At 31.3% G+C, this 21,119-nt stretch overlaps 1 protein-coding gene across 1 annotated transcript; it reads right to left on the bottom strand.

The window, feature by feature from the left end:
• Positions 1-480: 480 nt before the first annotated feature.
• LOC111388187 (cyclin-D3-1-like) lies at positions 481-2,372 on the bottom strand. The gene is made up of 4 exons (XM_023012872.1): positions 1,757-2,372; positions 1,387-1,588; positions 1,070-1,200; positions 481-904 (listed from the first exon to the last, which is right to left on the bottom strand). The coding sequence occupies exons 1-4, from the start codon at positions 2,213-2,215 to the stop codon at positions 683-685; spliced, it is 1,014 nt and encodes a 337-aa protein (XP_022868640.1). The 5' UTR covers positions 2,216-2,372; the 3' UTR covers positions 481-682.
• Between the last annotated feature and the right edge of the window lie 18,747 nt (positions 2,373-21,119).

Below are 21,119 nucleotides of genomic sequence, written 5' to 3'. Positions count from 1 at the left end.
CTAACTAATAGTTCTGGTCTCCTACTCTCAGTGAACATGATAAATTTTCTCGATGTTGACGTGATAAAAGAACTTTAGTTATAGTTATTTGAAACGATAATAAATTTAAAGAATCATAACTAAAGTTCTCTTGTCACGTCAATAGTGAGAAATTTTTATCCTTCCTTCTAGGGTTAGAAATTAATTCTATAATAATCGAAAAATTTAACGTTTTTTAATACTATTTCATATCATCTAAAATCCTATTGGCTAATGATTGAAAACACAAAGTTGGCTCTTCCAACGAGGTGAAATCGAAAAGATGTAGCAAACTTCAATTCCAATTGATTCTAGTGCCCGACAAATTTTTCCTCCCCTCACATGCAAACAAATTTTACCCTTGCAAACACCCGTTCTTGTCTATGTTGAAAAACGCCGCTGACTAAATTTATAGATTAAAGAAAATGTCAAATTCAAAACAACTTTTCATTAACACATGAATAAATAGAAATAAATGATATTGCTTAAATATTATTAAACATATAAATAAGAGTATTCTCCAGTCTTATGTGAAAGAAAGGGAAATTGTGGTAGTGTTGGGACAAACTTGCACCCAAATGCAATAGTTTGAAGATATGAATGTCGAAAATTTTTGAATGAAGAACTCATGTTTTACATTAAGCGAAGTTTGAGGACTAGGAAATTAGGTAACGTTCTTGATTTTCTTGGACATTGCCTCGGGTGAAGAGGAAACTGATGATGATGCCACAGCCCATGAATCATTAGAGCTATCAGAACTGAATGAAATATCCATAATCCCATTGGGGCTATCAGGAAATGATCCAAACTTCCTTTTGTTGGATGAGTGGAAGTGAGCATTTGTTGTCACTTCCTGTATTAGTCTACAACAATCCTCCACTTTCTCCTGTTTCATTACACAAAGATTGTTTAAATAGCCGTCGAAGATTAAATTTATATAGAAAAACATGTCACGTAGACTATGAAATGCGATGAAGAATCTTTTTATCAGTTTGAACCTTTAGACGAGATCTGTAAGAATGAAATTTAGATGGGAAAATGGAAATCCAACCTTTTTGATTCCAAGAATGCCTAATAGTTGGTATTGGTACTCGACTCCAATGCAGGGCTCTACACTACTTATAACATACAGCATTACAGCAGTGGCCAATGCAGAAGGCAGATAACAGATGAATCTACAATCTGCAATTGATACAACACAATATGATCAGTAAAAGTTAAAAGTTTATTGCATTCTAACTATCAGGCATAACCCATGTACAAGTGTTCGTAAACAGCGGTGAAATACGTGCTTCGATGTCACTTTGAATCACCTCGTTTAAGAGCTTAATCTGAGACATGGACTACTAAGTGTCTCAAAATGCTTACCAGAAGTGAGAGAGAGAAGCAGACACTCGCATTTCTTAAGAAATCTCCTACATAGGTGTCTCTTCAATCCTAGTCTCCTTGCAATGTAATCAAGAAAGGAAAGTGGGGTAACAGGATTCATCTTCCATTCAAGGGTGGACAGAACCAACATCTCGATTCTTTGAATCGTTTTTGCCTCAAATACATATTTAGGCTCCTCCACCTAAATCCATAAAAACCCCTTATCAATATTCCAAATATACAAAATTATCATTTAGTAGACAAAACTGGAAACAAAATTTGACTTTTGCACTTTCATAATTTTCGATATTCAGTATTGTCCAATCCTTCTTCCTATGGTAGCATACATCAAAATAGAAATTTTACATACTTGGAGGTCTAAAAGGAGAGGCACTTGAGTCTCCTCTACTTTTGCAGCCAAAGAAAGACAAGCCACAGCTGCTAGTTGAGTCATCCATGGCTTCTCTTTGTGGGATTGAAAACTGGAGAGAAACCTGTCCAAGTAGTTAACTGCAAGAACTGCAGTGACAGCAGAGAATGAATAATATACAGTAACCTTCAGCATCCACTCCACTGCTTCACTTCTAGCATTGGCCAAAGATGGGTTCTCCTCAAGGCCATTGTACAGTTCATTTTCCTGCTCTTTTGACAATAATGTGCTTAACTCTTCATCTTCCCACAACAAATCCTGTTCAAGTAACACTAGAGATTTATGGTTTAATGTTTTGCTATCATTTTTAAAGATGCTATCTTCTTCATTATCCCAATGCTCTTCTTCCTCACAATACAAAGTATCTAACAAGAATGGAAAGTTTACTTGTTGAGCCATGTTCTTCCTAGAAAAAGAGATTAAAGGCCTGCATTCATTAAAGTCAAGCAAAGAAGTATAAGATGATGGAGAAAGAGAAGCCCAAAGCTTTGCATTGAGCCATCTTTCTATAGAAGTGGAGGAGGAGACTTTAAGAATGTGGGGTGGATTTTGTAGGGGTGCGAGGAGTGGGGGCGCAGACCTAGTAAATGGCTACAGATTTTGTTCTTATTGCGCTTTGGGTTTGTGGGCTCCGAGCTCCGAACTTTTCATTTTGTTATGGCAATTTTTTTTTTTTTTTTTTTATAAAAGTTAATGAAAGTGTGTTGTTAAAATGTTAATAATAGTTGTGGATCAGATGAAAATATATTGTTAAAATTAATTATTAACTAAACGCTTATTTGAGTAAATTTTTTAAGAATAAATTTTATGGAAAGTGATTTTTTTTTTTTAAGAATATGTAATTTAGGAAAAGGTTATGAATCAACATGCAAAATTATTTTATTGAAATAACGTGCTAAAAATATAAGTTTGAAAAAGGGTAAATTTTAAAAAATTTATACAAAACACGGACTTAAATTTTTATTGACTCTTTCGATAAATCAAACCAGACCTAAATGAACTTAGTTATAGATTTTGACTAAAAATAAATAAATCACGTGTTTTTATTCAATAATTTTGCCTTTATTTGGTGGAAATTAAAATCAAATTTTTACTAAATTTTGATAAAAACAAATTATGAAATATGTGATTAAAAAGTTATGGATTTGATGAAATATATGATTAAAATTAATTATTGATTTAAATTCATATTAAAATTTGAATTTTAATTTTTATAAAACGAGGCTTTCTTCCTTTTTAATTTGAATTAGTTAAAGAAGATTTTTAGTGTATGACAGTGTGTACTACACCTGGTCACTCGATGATGGGTCATATAGCGCAATAACTAGACACGTGAGTGCTTGTACGTGTTACAGATGACCAATTGAATAGGGACCCAACAGATTGCATGTAATTAGCTATCATACGGTGTATGAACCAGTTATGGACCCTCCAATAACACGGCTTCTTGTGGCATAAAAAGATGTAATTTACGGATACTCGTGGTTCAGAGATGACCAAACCATGATAAGGTCCTTAATGTAAAAAATGGGAACTTTATGGAGATCCGACTTCCGAGCGATTAGATCTGAGAATTTTTTTTTTTTTTTTTAATAATGGTATTTACGATCATTCATTACGACAGTCGTTCTACGTGACATACACATGACATATAATTATATGATAAAAAAGTTAATAAAAAATTGCCTCATTAATACATCTAATAACTACTTGTCATGTGTATGCTACGTAGAACAACTGACATAATAAGTACTACGAATATCATTTCTCTTTTTTTTTCGCCTTTTGGTTTTTCATGTATTTTGAGAAGCATTGGTAGGCGAAAAGAATTTTTGAATATGTATAATTTATTTAGCCTCTGTTTGGTCAAGTTAAAAAGATGATTAAGCCGTTGTTTGAGTTCCATTCTTTTAAAAACTCATTTTTTCAAAACTCATTTTCAACTATACACTTTTCAATAAATAATATTATACGTAAATTCAAAATTTTTTCATAATTTTTAACTATACATTCTCCATCCATCTACTATTCAAAATGCATTCTTTCCTTCAAAATGGGGCTTAAACAAGAGCTAAAATTTAAGTTAAAATCAACAATTAATTTTAATCATAAATTTTATAGGATCCACATTACACCACACATTCCATTAACTTTTATCAAAATTTATTATTTGATATTAATTTCTACCAAATAAGGACTTAATTAATATATTCTTCAAGTGAGTGGATTAATATTTGTTTGGGAGCGATTTTTTGCCCCAAAAAATTGATTTTTTGACCGTTATTTCACTATTTCAGTCGTCATATTTGATTTCTTCTTTCATATATCGACCCCACTCTTTTCCTAATGGTCAAAAAATCAGTCCTCAAAATCACTCCCAAACAGGCTCATTATATTAATTCATCCAAAAATTTAATCATAAAAAAATTACAAATTTATATGTTAATATGATATTTTAAATCATGGAGGTAATGAAGAAACTAATAGTGACCAATTGGAATAAAATACACGCCTTATTCTTTCATCTTCAATTTGTAACAAAATTTCTATTCCCAACATTTCCTTAATAGGAAATGGCACATCAAATCCTTTATTATGGTGTATTGCTTAAAAATGAATAATTTCACGTTTATTTAATAATTACCTTTTGTAACTTTCCACCCGTCCCTAAATTATTCTGGCAATGAGTTGATTTCTAATTTCAAATTTTCGTGAAATCACCTCACGCCTTTCATCAAAACATATCTCATTTCAAATTTTTAGGGAAGTCGAGAAAACAAAGATAGTTTATAAAGTTGGACATGCAAAAATTATTCGATGACTTAACAAAAATTTAAATAATTTGAATCGTTATATACTGATTATGTAACTATAGAAAAATATTGATCATTAATAGCTAACTTACTCTATTTTTTTTTCTTTTTTCTTTAATCTTTAATAAAAGCGTAGAAGGTATTGTCAAGAAGGAAAGAAGCCAAAAGTTGAGCTGCATGCCCCTTCTATTACTCTATAATTTCTTTGCAAGAGTAGACTCTACCATATTGGCCAAAGTCTAAAGATGATTTTAAATCTAGTGCATAGGAGGTATATTATGTGTCCTTACTTTTTCTTTGATTGTGGTACAAATCTTAAAAGATCTTAATCGATTAATGTGTTTATATATATATATATATTGATCTTCTAAGTATCGGTGTTTTTTCGATTTGAAAAAAAATTGTGAATGTTATGAATGATCAAACTTAATTTTCAATCACACTTCTAATGAATCCATAAGTACTATTCATTTATTCACCACTCATTTATATCTATTTATAAATTACCCTTTATACATTCATCCCAAATGAAGGTTTGGTTGGTGACGTGGGACGGAATCTGTCCCCAAATAGAGCTACGAAAAAATTGCAAAATAAAAATGTCAGTTTTAATTTAAATCTAGAATGAAAATTGCAGATATTGTTTTTTAGATGCTTTTTAAATCAAGAATGTGATATAGAAATCACCTGATTAAACAATTAATTATTACATACTCATCCAAGACTCAAATGATGGGTATGTAAAGTCGATAGGTTCGTCCTTGAAATAAATAATCATGCTTAGACAAGTTTTTCTACATCGTCATCACTCCCCTTAACTGGTTAAGAAAGATGAGATCAAATATACTCATCTAAGACTCAAATGTTGGGTATGTAAAGTCGATAGCTTTGTCTTCGAAATAAATAATCACACTTAACAAGTTTTTCTACATCGTCATCACTCCCTTTAACTGGTTAAGAAAGATGAGATCAAATACTCATCCAAGACTCAAACGATGGGCATGTAAAGTCGATAGCTTTGTCCTCGAAATAAATAATCACGTTTAGACAAGTTTTTCTACATCGTATCTCTCTTTAACTGATTAAGAAAGATGAGATCAAATATCAGAGAAACAAAGACATTCCTTCAAGAATTTTTACTCTCTAACAATTCTATTTTATGAACTTACTGCTTAACGTGGAGGTAAAAGGAAAAAAGATAATGTAACTATTTAGACCAAAAACATACAAGTAGAAGGTGTACAAGTTGTATATGCAATAGGGTTTTTGCTATGATATGTTGCTTTCTTTCTTTTTCTTTGCTTTTCTTTTTAATATCTCCCTTCGCTTTAAAGGCTCAATCTCCGAGGTTTAGATATAGGCCATGTTTGAAACCTTGTTTTTAAAATTTATTTTTTCTTCGACTAATTTTTAATTATACATTATTTTCAATAAAATAATTTTACTCGTGAACTCAAAATTGTTATTACTTTTTAATTTCACATTTTTAAAAAAAAAATCATTATTTTAAATTTTATTTTTCCGAAAAAGGGACTCAAACACATCCATAGAGAGACAAAAAAGGACTAATAGTTTTGAGAGAGAGAGTAGTTGTGCTTGATTTTGAACGCTCGTGGTGGTTGTGCGGTATCATGGTTTCATGGATTACAGCCCCATATCTCCACATTCACTGTACAATAGCTTAACTATTAACTAGGCCCCATTTGATTTAAATATAAAAATATTTTTTTAGTAAGAGCATGTGTGGTTTGGATTAAAATTTAATTTTAATCTAAGTCAAAGCCAAGCAATCAATATTAATTATATTTTTCATGACTCTTACAACTTTTCAACTACACATTTCAAATATTTTTATCACAATTTACTAAAAAAAATTTAATTTTAATTCTCATCAAACACCCTCTAAATTTTATAAAAGTTGATCAAATATGTGATTAAAAAGTCGTGAATCTCATAAAATGTTAGATTGTGCTACATGTACATAATAAATTACATACAGATAATATGATGAGATATAATTGAACAAAATTTCTTCAATCAAATAAATTAAATAAAAAACTTCAATGCTCTCTTTTTGACACTATGATTTTTATTTAAACCATTATGTAACTCCATTGTGAACTAGTAGCATTATTCTAAAATATTTGGTTAAAATTGATTGTTAATTTTGACTTAAACTTTAATTTGTATTTTTAGCTAGATCAAATAAAGATTGGACAACAATGTGTTGGTAACAAGAACTTAAGCTTTTAGGCAGGTTAGACAACTAGTTGGTGTGAGCTTTGATGTTTTAGGCGGTGGGTGGTGGTTGTTGAGGTGGAGGCCGGGGTGGAGTGGGGGGGGGGGTGAAAGAAGGTGATGGTTTTTATCAAATTTGGACTCTTTTGCACTTTTCAAAATTTTGGGCCTATAGATGCAATTTTCTTGTCTTTTCTTTTTTTGTTTTGTATAAATAAGAGGATATTTTAGTCATTTTAAGTTAAAAATTGGTGAAAAGATCGTTCAGCACAAAGAAAGGTGAATGATAAGGATAAAAACGTCAAAAAATGAAAGATATGAATGTTTTCCACAAATAAACTTTAGAGGTAGAAACGTTTTGTGTCAATTACCCTTGTTCTTATATTGTCATGATTGGAAGAAAAAAAATAGTAATGAAAAATCTTATGTATAGTATGGGGTAACGCAAGCCTCGCATTTGTCCCAGACAATGCAGAGTAATCGCTTTGCAAATATTTAATGACAGTAAATAAAAGGCGAAATATTTTATATAATTATCTACCTTTGAAAACTCTAAAACAACTGACCTACTGAGAGCTAGTTTTGTTAGTTATAACCCAGACTAGACATTTTCCCATTCATTAATTCCTCAAAGGCAAATTCCTGTCATTAATTTGTTTTCATTATATCTCAAATTATTGGTTTTATAGGTAAGACATATGTTCCATGAATTAAGAAATTCATGCATGCGTCTCTCGAGGCATGTCTCAGTAGTGCAAAGGAAATGAGTGATGTAGTCTTAGCCATGCTAACAACCGCAGTGTGAGGGTTCAATTCCTAAAATATGGAACTAAACTCTTTGTGAACACCAGTGTACATGCAAACTCTTGTTCTTTAGCCAGTTGGAACACATCTTGTGATTTACCTTCCTTACGATGCTTCAAAGGCGCGACGGTGGGGGCTCTTAAGATTAGAGTTCAACCTTTAAGAAATTCATGCGTGCATGGTATTTACATATCATAATTATCATTCCAGCTGTGAGAGGCTGATTTCTTTATGGGACCCTGTAATCAAATCAAATAAGATACAATAATAATGTTTGTCCCACAATTATAACTTAGGTTAAAAACTGCTAATTAATATTGTTGATGTGATGTTAATTAATACTGTTAACTACTCGCAACAGTTGCATTTGCTTTGCACGGACAATAATGACACTGATAATAATGAATTTGTGATGATTATGGTTGGGAGTTGACCCTTTGATTAACCTACACCTGTAGCTTTCATTACCTTCTTAACGTCAATTCAAATCAGAGCAGAGTCAAGGTTGAACTATTACAATTTTTTTTTAAATAATTTTATTTAAATAAGTGGTAATAGAGCAAAATTTTAGGTGATTACACTTCATAAATTTACTGTTATCCATAAGGGTATCCATAATGTAAAAGTGGCATAACATTATTGAAGAGTTGAAAAACAATTTCTTCAACCCTCCAATTATGAAATTTCACGTGTGCATTATGGACACTGTAATATAAATATAGAATATCCATTCACTTAAATGAGCAATAATGCTGCGTATACATTAAACGAGTCATGCCACTTTACATATAACTGAGTTTATTATTTAATGTCATATAATTGTCACATAAACTGGTTCTTAACATCAGGTGATGAATAATATTACTCAAAATATTTTGACTCGAAAAAAAAAAATTAAGTAGGGTGGCCTGACCTGTCTTGGGCCCAGGCTAGTGGATCTAAATCCGCCCCTGATTCTAATAGAGAGAGAATGAAAGGTAGCTAAAGGGGTCGGCAGAGCTACAAAATTATGATATGACAGATTAAATCATATTTTGAGCTAGACAAGTATTAAAAACAATTATATATAAACTTCGTTTTACCTTTGGTTTTTTTCTTCCATGAAAACTTATTGACTAATTTGGTTTTGTTAAAAAAAAAAATGATTATTTGTTAAGCCATTGCATATAAAAAAGTTGGAAGACACTTGATGTACCGGCAGATTTCTGTGAAGAAATCTGTCAGAACACATACGTAAGGTGTGGGTGGGATATTTTTTGGCAAATTTTTTTCACGATGAACCCCACATCATGAGGGTATTCTAACAATTTTCCGTAAAACTTTATTCTGTACATGTGAATTAATTGAAAAAAATTCCATCTAAAAGTTGAAACTATTTTAAGTTTGAATAATGCTTATGGTACATCGAAGTGTCCAACGGCATCTCGGTATTGGTCAGGCATCGGTCGGCCCTAGCGTGGCAGGCGCCTCGGCGTTGGCTGAGACGCCGGGTGTTCATTTTGGACACCCTATTGGATATCTGAATGTACCCATAATATGATTGATTTAAATTTACCAAACAGTACTTGTGTCAAATGGGTAGGTCTGGCCACCAACTTGCCCTGATAAGGCCTGGGCGGGCACACGCTTTTTGGGCCTTTTTGGGCTTGACACGTGTTGTATAAATCGGAATTTGTTGTAGATTTAATAATTTAGACAATAAGTCCCTGTTTGAGATTATTTTTTGGGGAAAAGTATTTTTTTTGAATAGTGATTTTTTGAAAAATTGTGGTTGAAAATAGAAAAAAAAATTGAGTTTAGGTGTAAAATTATTTTGTGAAAAAATATATAATTAAAAATGAGGCTCAAACATGAGTTAAGAAACAATATGAATAGCATAAGTTAATAACAAATAAAATATGAATTAAGAATTAAGAAAGGATGGTATAAGAGAGTCAAGAAAATCGACATCCTAAAGTCATGTGACCTTCATGCAAGTATTTTCGATACTACATGACCCTAAAATAAAATCTTTATATATCACAACTCGGTTCCCTTTTTTATGGGCACAATCATAGAAAGAGAAGAACGAACCTTATATCGAGTTGTCAATTTTATGAAAATATAGCATGAAATGTATAGAGAATATTATATCAAGTTTGGGTCAACCAATGAAATATCCCCTCCCTTTTTTGGTTTTTTATAGTGAAAATTCAACCCTACTTTGATGAAAATTAAACCAATCAACACAACAAAATTAAGAACTTTGTATTAAGGGTGTGTTTAAACCACATTATTTTTAAAGAATGTATTTTAGAATAGTAGATTGATGGATAATGTGTGATTAAAAAATAAGAAAAAGTTTTGAATTTCTATATAATATTATTTTATTGAAAAATGTATAGTTGAAATGATATCAAATTATTGTTTAAGAATGTATTTTTTTTTTTTCAAAGAATGAAGCTCAAACATGACGTAAATATGAACATTTAAAAAAAAAAAAAAAGAAGGAAGAAGGAAGAAGAAGAAGTAAACTTTAATTTTAAAGGTTAAAACTTTTATGTTACATCAACACGTTTTGATAATTTCCAACCCATGTGCGGGATGATTCGTTGGACATTATTGTTTTATTTATTTATTTATTTTTTACTATTTTGAATTAAATGTATATAAGATTGGAGATTTCAAAATAATATAAAAATTATAGGAATTATTTAGGAAATTAAAAGCATGCAAAAAAAGGGGGATTAAAGCAATATAAAAATTAGAGAATTATACATAATAAAAGTAACCATTCAAACACACATCGATGTATCTCCAATAGGGATCACAAAAAAAAGGAAAAATATTTTTGTACTATGTACAAAAATTATTTACCTCCAGCATTGCTTGCAAAAATATCCATCAAATCTGATATTCACGAGACAAAGATTACCCACTTAATTAGGTATTTGGGTTGATCCTTCGCTCTGGAGTGGGTACACGTAACAAGGGCACCGCCCAATCCTGTCTATTATTATTATTATTTTAAGAATTCAATATTTTAAATAGAAAATTTCACGAAATTTCATTAGTTATAATAAAATATAGCAACTAAAATCATCTAAAAAATATAACAAATAATAAAAGTCTTAGTTTATCAAATATATTTGAATAATTTAGCTTTTAAAAATAAATTAATAAATATATTATTGTCTCACTTTGATAAATGAGGACAATAAAATGAATTTAAAAAAAAAAAAAACCATGTAGTAAATGGGACAATGGCCCCACTCCGCTTTAAACGGGTAATTGGGCGAGTACGGGGCATATAAAATTACCTAGTGGGGCAGAGGTTGAGGCCAAGGCCAAGGCCGAGGGAGGTTATCCGGACCCACCCATTGCCATCTCTAATCTCCTGTAGCAGAGGCCACATGGTGTTACATGGGTCCATTGATCCTACAAATTTTGAAATTTCTATTTTTTTTATATATTACTTTTCTCGAAAAATTTTAATTTTTATGAATCCCATCTTTTGAGAATTATGCATAGCTTTTTCACTTCTCCTTAATAACTAGGGTTTGAGTCCATCAAAATCTAATGTTGTCAAATTCGTCGACGTTGACGGAACCACATATACTTGCTACTAGACCACCTTTTTTCTTATCTCTTCAATGTCTCAACCGACTATTAGTATCACATTATTTTAAAAAAATGAAAATAAATTACGACCTTATTTTCCCTACAATGAAAAATGACCTACTTCACCACTATATCTCCACTACAAAAACGCCACAACAAATACCAAAATCTTTCTCCTCAACATCGAACAAAAATACAAGATTCATTTTGATGGTTAGAGAGCTCACTATGACTCACTCTCACAAGAGAACTTTTAAAGCTTCCAAGTCAACAAGGTTTCACTTCAAATTCCTAATTTTGGTGGAAACTCGTGCTTCGAGGAATCAAATTAAAGATTAGTTTTTAATTATAATAAGATTATAATAAAAATTTATAATTAAAAACTAGTAATGATATCCACGAAATATGTAATTAATAAGTGGATTAATTATGAATATAAAACTAAAATTTGTTGGGAAATAATCCAACCACATGAGCAATAATGGCAGTGGGAAAACAATCTAAAATATAATCACGAAAGAGAAAAATTCAAATTTAACATTGTTCGACAAATAGTGACAATCAAATTGAATTTGAAAACTAAATTGATTCAATCGAATCTTCCTTTTTCAAGAATCAAATGCTACTTCAAAACAATAGTATCAGATCAGACCAATCAGTTCAATTGAAAAATCGAGAACCAAACCAAAATCCGATCCAGTTGTTACTCATTAACCATTTGCTATATAACCAATCAACTAACGGTCGAACAGACCAATTAACTGGCAAACCAAAAACCGATCACATTTTACTGATTTGATCGGTTCAAAAATTATTAAAAGCTACTCAAAGAGAATAACGTTTCTTTAAAGTTGAAACACTTCACACATGTCCGCTCCATTACACACCCTCTCAATCCCACGAAGTACTTTTATAACCACTTCTTCACTCCCCCGATTCATTAGCTTCCATGTGGGATTGAAAACTTCTCAATAAAGTCAATATTATATTTATATAATATAAGCACTCAAGAATTATTCATGGTTTATAGGTAGGGGTTCATTGAACCTCAATCGACTACTCACATTAGGTGGGTCCCATGCGGGACCCATATATAAAAGAAAACTCACCCATCTCCCTATTGTGAGTAATTAGTAGGAATTTTGTGAACCCCTATCCTATACTCCAAGCTCAATTCGCACTTCAATTACCAAATAGTTAATACTTATGGCACATGGAGATTGAAAACTTTAAATAAAGTCAATATTATATTAATATAATATAAATCACTTAATTTTTTTCTCACTGTTGGAATAACATTTTTTAAATCTTATGAATTCAGTAAAATTGAAATGAGTTTCTAATTATCCAACAAACAAATTACAAACTAATAAATTTTATATTGTAATATATATATATATATATATATATATATATAAAAGCAAATTTATTTATATATTGTCGTTAAAATAAAATTAAACTATTTATAAAAAATTATTTTTATTTTCGATTTGACAGTGATTTGATCCCCGAGTGAACCTTTTAACCCTTAACTCTTTTCCTTTCCCGGTTTAATGTCCATATCGGATTTCAAAACATTGCTTCAGAATTGCTTGTATGTCAAACAAGCCAAACAAATAACTCAAACTTGGTAAGAATGAAAAACATCACCTACCAATCTAATCAAATCATCACCAAAACTTGAAGGAAAAACCCACAAGTGTGATGAACAAGGTCAAAATAGGAACCTTAAATGGTTTTAATATCCAGAAAGGCAAAGATAGACCATGTTTAATAGCAGCACTCCAAAAGTCCATGGGTAGGGTCAGTACTACACCTATTAGATGAAGGAATGATGAAATATGAACCTTTAACACACGACTCGTGAGGAGGCGAAAACAACATAAGTGGTGGAGATAAATTCGATGAAAAAATAACATGGTAATTCTCGAGTTTCTCAAAAATCAATTCTTCGAGAAGAAACAATAAGAATAGTGATCTGAATTAATCTGAAGTTCAAATTTAGAATAAATCAAGAACAAAAATACTTGGTTGTACAGAATTTGAACAAAAGAAAAGAAACAAATGTTTTCTTGACGTGGATATTTAATCAAAACAAGAAAACTTGATTGAACTAGCGACACGCGATCACTCGTCAGAGAACAAAAGTTTACAAGTTTACCCAAAATGAAACTAAACCCGCTTTGATACCATATTAGGATAATATAAATTGTATATAATAGATTCGTATTTTTATAACAAAGTAAAAGACTCTAGTTACTAGGCTATAAATAACCTTAAAAGGAAAGATTGTGTGATAATAACACAATCAACTATTAAGGAAATAATTCTACACAAAAACAAGTAGAAAAATATCATAGAGATTATTTTTTTATAATCATTCCATATCTTCAACATCTCTATATATAAAATTAGAACACTTAACTTACACAAAAAAAACCACATATTGTATTTCCATTTAGGCCCCCTATTATTTGAAATTTTAATGGTTGAAATAGTGGTTTTTTTTTTTTTTTTTAAAGAATGTGTGGTTAGAAAAAAATTTTGGGATTACGTATAATATAATTTTATTAGAGAATGTGTGATTAATAAGAAGAGAGATAAAAATGAATTATAATTTTAATGATGTTTCTCTCCAAGCCCCGTTTGAGCTCCATTATTTGACGTTATAATTTTTGGAATAGTATTTTTTGATAATGTGTGGTTAAAAAAGAAAAAAAAGTTCTTTGTTTATGCGTAATATCATTTTATTGGAGAATGTACGGTTAAAAAGAAGATAGAGTAAAATGTATTATAAATTTAATGGGGTTCGAACGGGGGTTAAAATTCCCATCTCACACTAAATCACAAGTTGGCCACTCCAAAATTCTTTTTGCTGCGAATACAATGGTGCCAAGTATAATCTTTCTCAATGCGATACTACGAATTTATAATTTAGACCCTTGAACTACTTTGATAAATTCTTCTCTTATTTAAAATATTATTTCCTTTTACTATAAGACTTTTTTTTTTCTTTTTTCCCTTTTTTGTCAAACAAAATTCTATTGTCCTTTCTATAATATAATTCTTTTATTTAACAATCTTGGGTCAAAGTCTAATAATTTCCACCTTGACCCAAAATTTTTCTAATCAAGATCACATGCCTCAATCCCATTTAATCGACCCATTACCGTAGGTGTCGCTGAACTTCGGTCAATTGTATAACGCAAAACCAAATCGAAAGATTCAACAGACTTGGAATTGTTGTTGACCTAAAAAATGAATTATACTTTTAAAGCCAATGGCCAAGTTTTCTACTCAAATTTTGGAAGATTTTTCCCTCTTTGGGAGAATTTTGGATGCTTTTGAAGCAAAATTTTTGCAGAGAAAGGAATAAGATCGAGATTTCGACGTTATTTTATTTGAAAAGTGTCTCTCGATGGGTGAGTATTTAAATTTTCAAGGGTGTTCACCCTTTTTTTGATGTTCTTTTTATGGTGGAAATTTTGATCATAGATTTTCAATCCCTCTCTTTAGTTGTGCAAATAGCCCTATTATAGAAACCTTTTAGGAGCTTTTTGAATATTTTATGAATTGACATTCCCTCATCGTTGTGTTGAAAGTCATAATTAGATCTAAATTCTAAAGTTTTGTTAAGGTTGTACTTTGATACATTTGTCAAGTAATTCGTTGTGTACGTATAGATGATCAATGTTATCCAGCACCACTAGTAATAGAACACTAATTTACGTTGTACTAAGTCATATATTCAATAAAAGATAAAATTAAGTTATTTATTTAATTATATATCCCATTTAATATCACATTAGTATCACTTAAACACTAATGATGCTAAATAACAATATTCCGTATGAACTTATTACATTAAAACTTATGTTGATTATGTCAGAATTCACCCTAATGTTTCTAGTGTATGTCCAAGTCGAGTACTTTAATTAAATTGCTGACCAAGTCTTCCAATTATTTTTTAGCCAAGTGAATGGGTTTTACATGAAATTTTATTAGCAGTGCTACAGTGGTTGAGGCACAATTTTGGTTCAGCACACGTTGGCGAGCATAAATATCCATCCCATGGCAAGTGGGCATATGGTGGAACCCTTTATTGCTAATGTGGCATTCAGGTGGACAATAATTATTCAATAAGTAATGGTAATCCTCCAATTTCCTCCCTAATTCCTCAGACAAATCATTTCGACATGGAGTACATTGGTGCCATCTGGGCTTATGTGTATATAAAGAAGTTTCTCAACCAGAGTACTTCGTTTGCCATCTCCTTATCGCCCATCGGTACTATTGCCCATCTCATCCATCATTATTTTCCTATCATAGTGTCCACGATCATAATGCGATGCAACCCCTAGTGGGGAAGTGTATTTGCTGATGGCACTTATGTAACATTCCCATGATTCTCTTTGATCTCCTGTGACTTTCATAGTGGCTCCCATGTTATTACATGGAGTATCAATGCTGTCCAACTGCAAATCATTTTTACTTTCAAATCCCGAAAGAGGTTGAAATACACTCTCCGTGTTTTCATAAGAAAAATTCCTATGATTTCGAAGCCCTAGATGGCAGTAGTTTGGCATAGGATTTTCACGATAGTTGTTGTTTTGATTGTTGATGCATTGAATTTGATCTTGCGTTATTTCGTACTTGTAATTGTCATATTCGTGGCTACAACATATTTTGCATTTTGTGGTATTCCCTAGATTGTCAAAGTTGAAATTTGATGGGAGACAAGCAACTTGAGTTGAAAGGGCTGCTATAAGTTCCTATGCATGAATTCCAGTAACTTTCTTAGCCATAATTCTTTTGCTTGGCCATTGATGGTTGTTTGAGGCCATTTAACCCACTTTAGAACATCTAAACTTTCAACCAGTCCGACAATCCATGTTAAAGGCAGTGTCATATCATATCTTTATACCTTTTCCATGCTTTGTAGAGTGAATCAAAGTCATTTTGCTTAAATTGACCTATCTCACTCCTGAGTTGTGCTATTTTTGCAGGTGAAAAGCTAGCAGGAAATTTTTTCAGCCATGTCTTGCCAATTAGTGGCACATTCCGATTGTAGACATCATCTTGCCTTTTCCCTCAAAGAAAAAAGAAACGATCTCTGTCTAATACTGTCTTCCGTAAAACCATTATTCTATTTAGTGTCGCAAATCTACCATATGAAAATTGGGATCATCTAGAGGAGATCCGCTGAATTGGATTTATTGCACCATGATGATTCATGCTGGTTTGAGCTCGAAATTATTGGCAATTACTGGTTTGATGATGATGCCTTATACCCAAGTAGTTGTCATTCACAATTGGCAGCATTTGTGCTGCAAGAACTTCTTTCGATAGAATTCTTGCAAGAGATAGTGTAACATGGACATCAATGATTGAGGGTTGTGCAATACATGGAAAGGGTTTCGAAGCATTGGAACTTTTCCATGAGATGGTGAATTGAGCCCGTGATTGGGTTGCTTATAGTATATTATCAATTATTTTTATCATCGTTGTCCTTGTTGGAAGAAAATTTTCAAATTTTTATAAAAAAAAAAAAAATATTGAAAAAACTGATTTGAGAAGTTTGATTACTAAATTTACATCTAAAAATGCGAGAAGGCTGTCATGCCAATTTAATCTTTTGGATTACGAGAGATCTTTCATTTTGCAAATTTATCTTTTGGATTGTATAAAGTCATTGTTTGAATATAAATACGTTATTCATATAGATATTTAAGTATTGCTATGAAAATTAATTTCCAATTACTTTGTCACTTATGATGGTTTCAATAGTTTATGAGACGTTTAAAAAAGCACAATTTAGGGCATTGATTTTGAATGATTTAAAAATCACTCAAAATTAGTGCGACGTAATTTGGATCTTATTTCTCTACCCACCATATCGGTAGTTTTTTATAAAATTATTTTACAAGACAATACATAAAAAAAAAACTTACTTATAAATAAAAAAACACAATAACTGAAAATTTTACTTATAAATAATAAAGCACTAGGGGTGTGAAAAAGGCTTGGTGGATCAGGCGGCCCGTGGCCCGGCTCAAAAAAAATTCGAGCTTGCCTGACTCGTGGCTCGAAGCAACCGAGCCCCATTTTGGGGACATGAGCCGAGCCCGAGCCAGCTCATGAGCTTTTATTAAAAAAAAGAGAAGAAAAAGAGGCAGCAAAGTAGAATTCTGCTTGCCTTTTTAAAGGCAGCAAGGTAGTTTTAAAAGAAAAAAAAATCGAGCTTGCCCGGCTCGACCCGAAATTTTTTGGCCGAGCGCTAGGGCTCGTAAAAAAGCTCGATTATTTTAACTGAGCCGAGCTCGAGCCTAAAATTTTAGGTTCGAACTCGGCTCGCTTGTTGACATTCCTATAAAGTACTTATAAAAGAAAAAAAAATCGCTTATAAAATATAAAAAGTTATAAAGTAAAAAATTTACTTGGAAGTGAGAATTAGTTATAAGTTAGCTTATAATTATAAAAAATTACTAGTAGATTAAAATTATAAGTAAAGAAGTTAACTCATAAGTAATTTATACTTAGAAGTGAAAAAATTTATTCAAGAAATTATAAAATAAAAAATTTCGTGAAGAATTTTAAAAACGCTAGATTACAAACTTCGAACCATAGTTTAGATTATTTAAAAATCATCACTAAAAGTCACCCAAAATAGATCAGATTAGGCCCCTGCTTGCTTTGAATGAAAATCACATTTGTAATTTTGAAAAAAGTTGAGGAAATATTGTTGTTAAAAATTAAAAAGTTGATATGATTAAAGAATGAATTTGAGAAAAATTAAGGATCCGTTTGATTGCAAATATGTAATTGAATTGAATTGAAAACGAATTTTAGGGAATTGAATTGATAGGAAATTGATTTCTAGAAATTGTAAATTATTGTGTTTGATTGGTATAATTTTTCATGTGAAAAATGTTGAAATAAAAGTATTTTTTTTGTTTTCGTTTGACTTTATTTTACATGAAAATTATCAATTAAATGAATAGAATTTACTGATATTGGGGATGAAATTTTTTTCCATTACCAAAAAATAAAAAAATCAAGAAAATCATCTATCTTTTGATGTTCGTTTGACTTTATTTTAAATGAAAATTGTCAATTAAAGGGAAATATTTTTTTACAACAATTCTTAAAATTTGTTTCCATTACCATTACCAATAAAATAAAATAAAATAAATAATAAATAAACAAAATGCTACAGTAACATGGAATTCAAATTCTCACAATTTGATTTTCCTTAAAAATCAAGAAAAGATCAATTCCCAAAACAAGCAATAAAATGTAATTCCATGGAAATAAAACCCTATCAAACACCGTAAAGTTAGAAAACCATTTTCCATGAAAAAACCAAAATATCAAACACTACCTAAATTTTGAAAAAATGGGGAAAACATTTAAAAAACCTCATAACGGTCACCCAAAACTCTCGAGCATGCCCTAGGGCTTCCCACTGTACCAATTCTACGAGAACTGGAAACGTTGTATCAGATTCATTTGTGTAGAAACGGGGCTTAATTTAATGATTTTGGACTGAGATTTGATTGTTGTTAATGTTATAAATTTATGGTATAAATATAAAATGTGAAAGAAATAATCAAATTAGATAAAGTGCCAAAGTGGTGGGAAATGTGACATTTGTGTGGGATGTCAGGGGATCGAATCACTCCCCACGCAAATATTAAAATGTCTTGATTGGGGCCTTGGGCTCTTGGGCTTCCTTGACTAAAATAAATATTTTTTTCTTCATTATTTAATGGGTAAAACTAGCCAATATTTTATGACTGTTTGTTTTTGTAACAACCCACTAACTGCCATTAAAACACCCACTACTCAGTCATTAAAATTCTGCATTAACATAGTGAAGACTATTACTACCATCTTGCCTATATAAACCCGTATCTCGCTTTGGGAAAAGACACACAAAAAGAAAATAGAATCAATCACTCTTTTCATATTGTGAATTTCTTATATTCGGGTTTTTATACATATTCTGGAGTACAATTAAGAGTTCTAGAAAAACCATTCGTGATTGCTGCATAAGTGGTTTACGATCGTTGTATCCTGGGAGTGATTGTCCACGGAGGTCACAGCAATTATTGACGGGGCAATTTCACTTTAGGACATCGTGCTGTCACGAGACTCGATCGGACGATAAGTTTTATATTTCTGCATTATATTGGTCTGATCACTGCTGCAACTAATTATTTTTCTAACAATCTAAAGTAAAATTATCTTTATAATTAGTTGCCATGTCTGCCGTAGATATATCTGTTCCTAAGTATTCTGAAAAGTCTGAGTTGTTTGATGGAAAGAATTTTAAGAAATGGCAAATGAAATTGCGATTTTATTTGACAACAATTAAAGTCGTTGATGCTATTGAATTAGATAAACCCGATTTTACAATTGCTGATCATCCTACTGATAAGGAAACCGAGGATTTAGCTAATTGGGAACATAAGGATTATATGTGCAGAAATTATATTCTGAATTGTTTGACTTTAGATTTGTATGATGTTTACTACTCGTGTAAATTTGCAAAAGAGTTATGGAATTCATTAGAAAAAAATATGCTACAGAAGATGCTGGAACCAAGAAATTTGTTGTGGGAAAGTTTTTAGATTTTAAAATGAATGATGTCAGAACTGTGGTTAGTCAGGTTGAAGAATTGCAGATTATAATTCACGAAATTATTGCTGAAGGATATAAAATCTGTGAGGGCTTTCAAGTGTCAGCTATAATTAAAAAATTGCCACCTTCTTGGAAAGAGTATAAAAATAGTTTGAAGCATAAGAGAAAAGAAATGTCTTTAGAGGATCTGATTATCAGGATTAGAATCGAGGAGGACAATAGAATGGCAGAACATAAGGAAAAGCCAGACTTTGATACCAAGGCTAATCTTATTAAAGGAAATTTTGGGACTAAGAAACCAATTGAAAATTTTACAAGGGGTCAGAATTTTAAAGGCGGAAATAAGGGAAAACAATTTTTAGGAAAGAACAATCGGTCTAAACCCCAATTTAAAAATAAAAGTGTTGGTGACTGTTTTGTTTGTGGTAAACCAGGTCACTTTGCAAAGAATTGCAGAAATAGGAAAGGAAAAGCTGTGAAGCATCAGGCACATGTGGTAGAGGATGGGAATTTCTCTGCTATGGTGACAGAAGTGAATCTAGTAAGCAACATGACAGACTGGTGGGTAGATTCTGGAGCTACCAAGCATATTTGCTGCACGAGAGGTGCATTTTCTTCATTCACTCCCACTAGTGATGGAGAATGTCTGTTCATGGGCAATGCTTCCTCCTCCAAAATAGAGGGGAAAGGAACTGTGACGCTTAGATTTACTTCTGGAAATATCCTTAATTTGAAGGATGTCCTTTATGTACCTGATATTAGGAAAAATCTAGTATCTGGATCTATCTTAGTAAAAAAGGGTTTTAAGATTGTATTTGAAAGTGGTCAAGTTGTACTGTCTAAGGGTGATTCCTTTGTTGGGAAAAGGTATGCAGATGAGATTTTGTTTAAACTAAATATTTCAGTAATTAATAATAAAATATCTAGCTCTTTTGTTTACTTGTTGGATTCTTACGATTTCTGGCATGCTAGACTTGGACACGTTAATAAAACTTCTATTAAAAAATTAATGACTTTGGGAAACATTCCCAAAATCGATAATTGTCCAAATTCAAAATGTGAAACGTGTGTTGAATCTAAATAATCTAGAAAACCATTTCCTCGTGTTGATAGGACTACTTCGGTCTTAAGTTTAATACATTCTGATTTATGTGACTTAAAAGGATATGTTACTCGTGGTGGAAATAAATATTTCTTAACTTTCA

The sequence above is a fragment of the Olea europaea genome, unplaced genomic scaffold, assembly GCF_002742605.1.
Source record: "Olea europaea var. sylvestris unplaced genomic scaffold, O_europaea_v1 scaffold464, whole genome shotgun sequence".
NCBI classification, from domain to species: domain Eukaryota; kingdom Viridiplantae; phylum Streptophyta; class Magnoliopsida; order Lamiales; family Oleaceae; genus Olea; species Olea europaea.
Note: the sequence above shows the minus strand (reverse complement) of the source record. Positions and strands in the feature narration are given on the sequence as shown.

Coding starts and splice junctions, on each gene's coding strand:
- LOC111388187 (XM_023012872.1), bottom strand. CDS start 2,215: ATGGCTCAACAAGTAAACTTTCCATTCTTGTTAGATACTTTGTATTGT. Junction 1,201..1,386: donor GCTTCTCTCTCTCACTTCTG/GTAAGCATTTTG, acceptor TATCAATTGCAG/ATTGTAGATTCATCTGTTAT. Junction 905..1,069: donor GCATTCTTGGAATCAAAAAG/GTTGGATTTCCA, acceptor GTAATGAAACAG/GAGAAAGTGGAGGATTGTTG.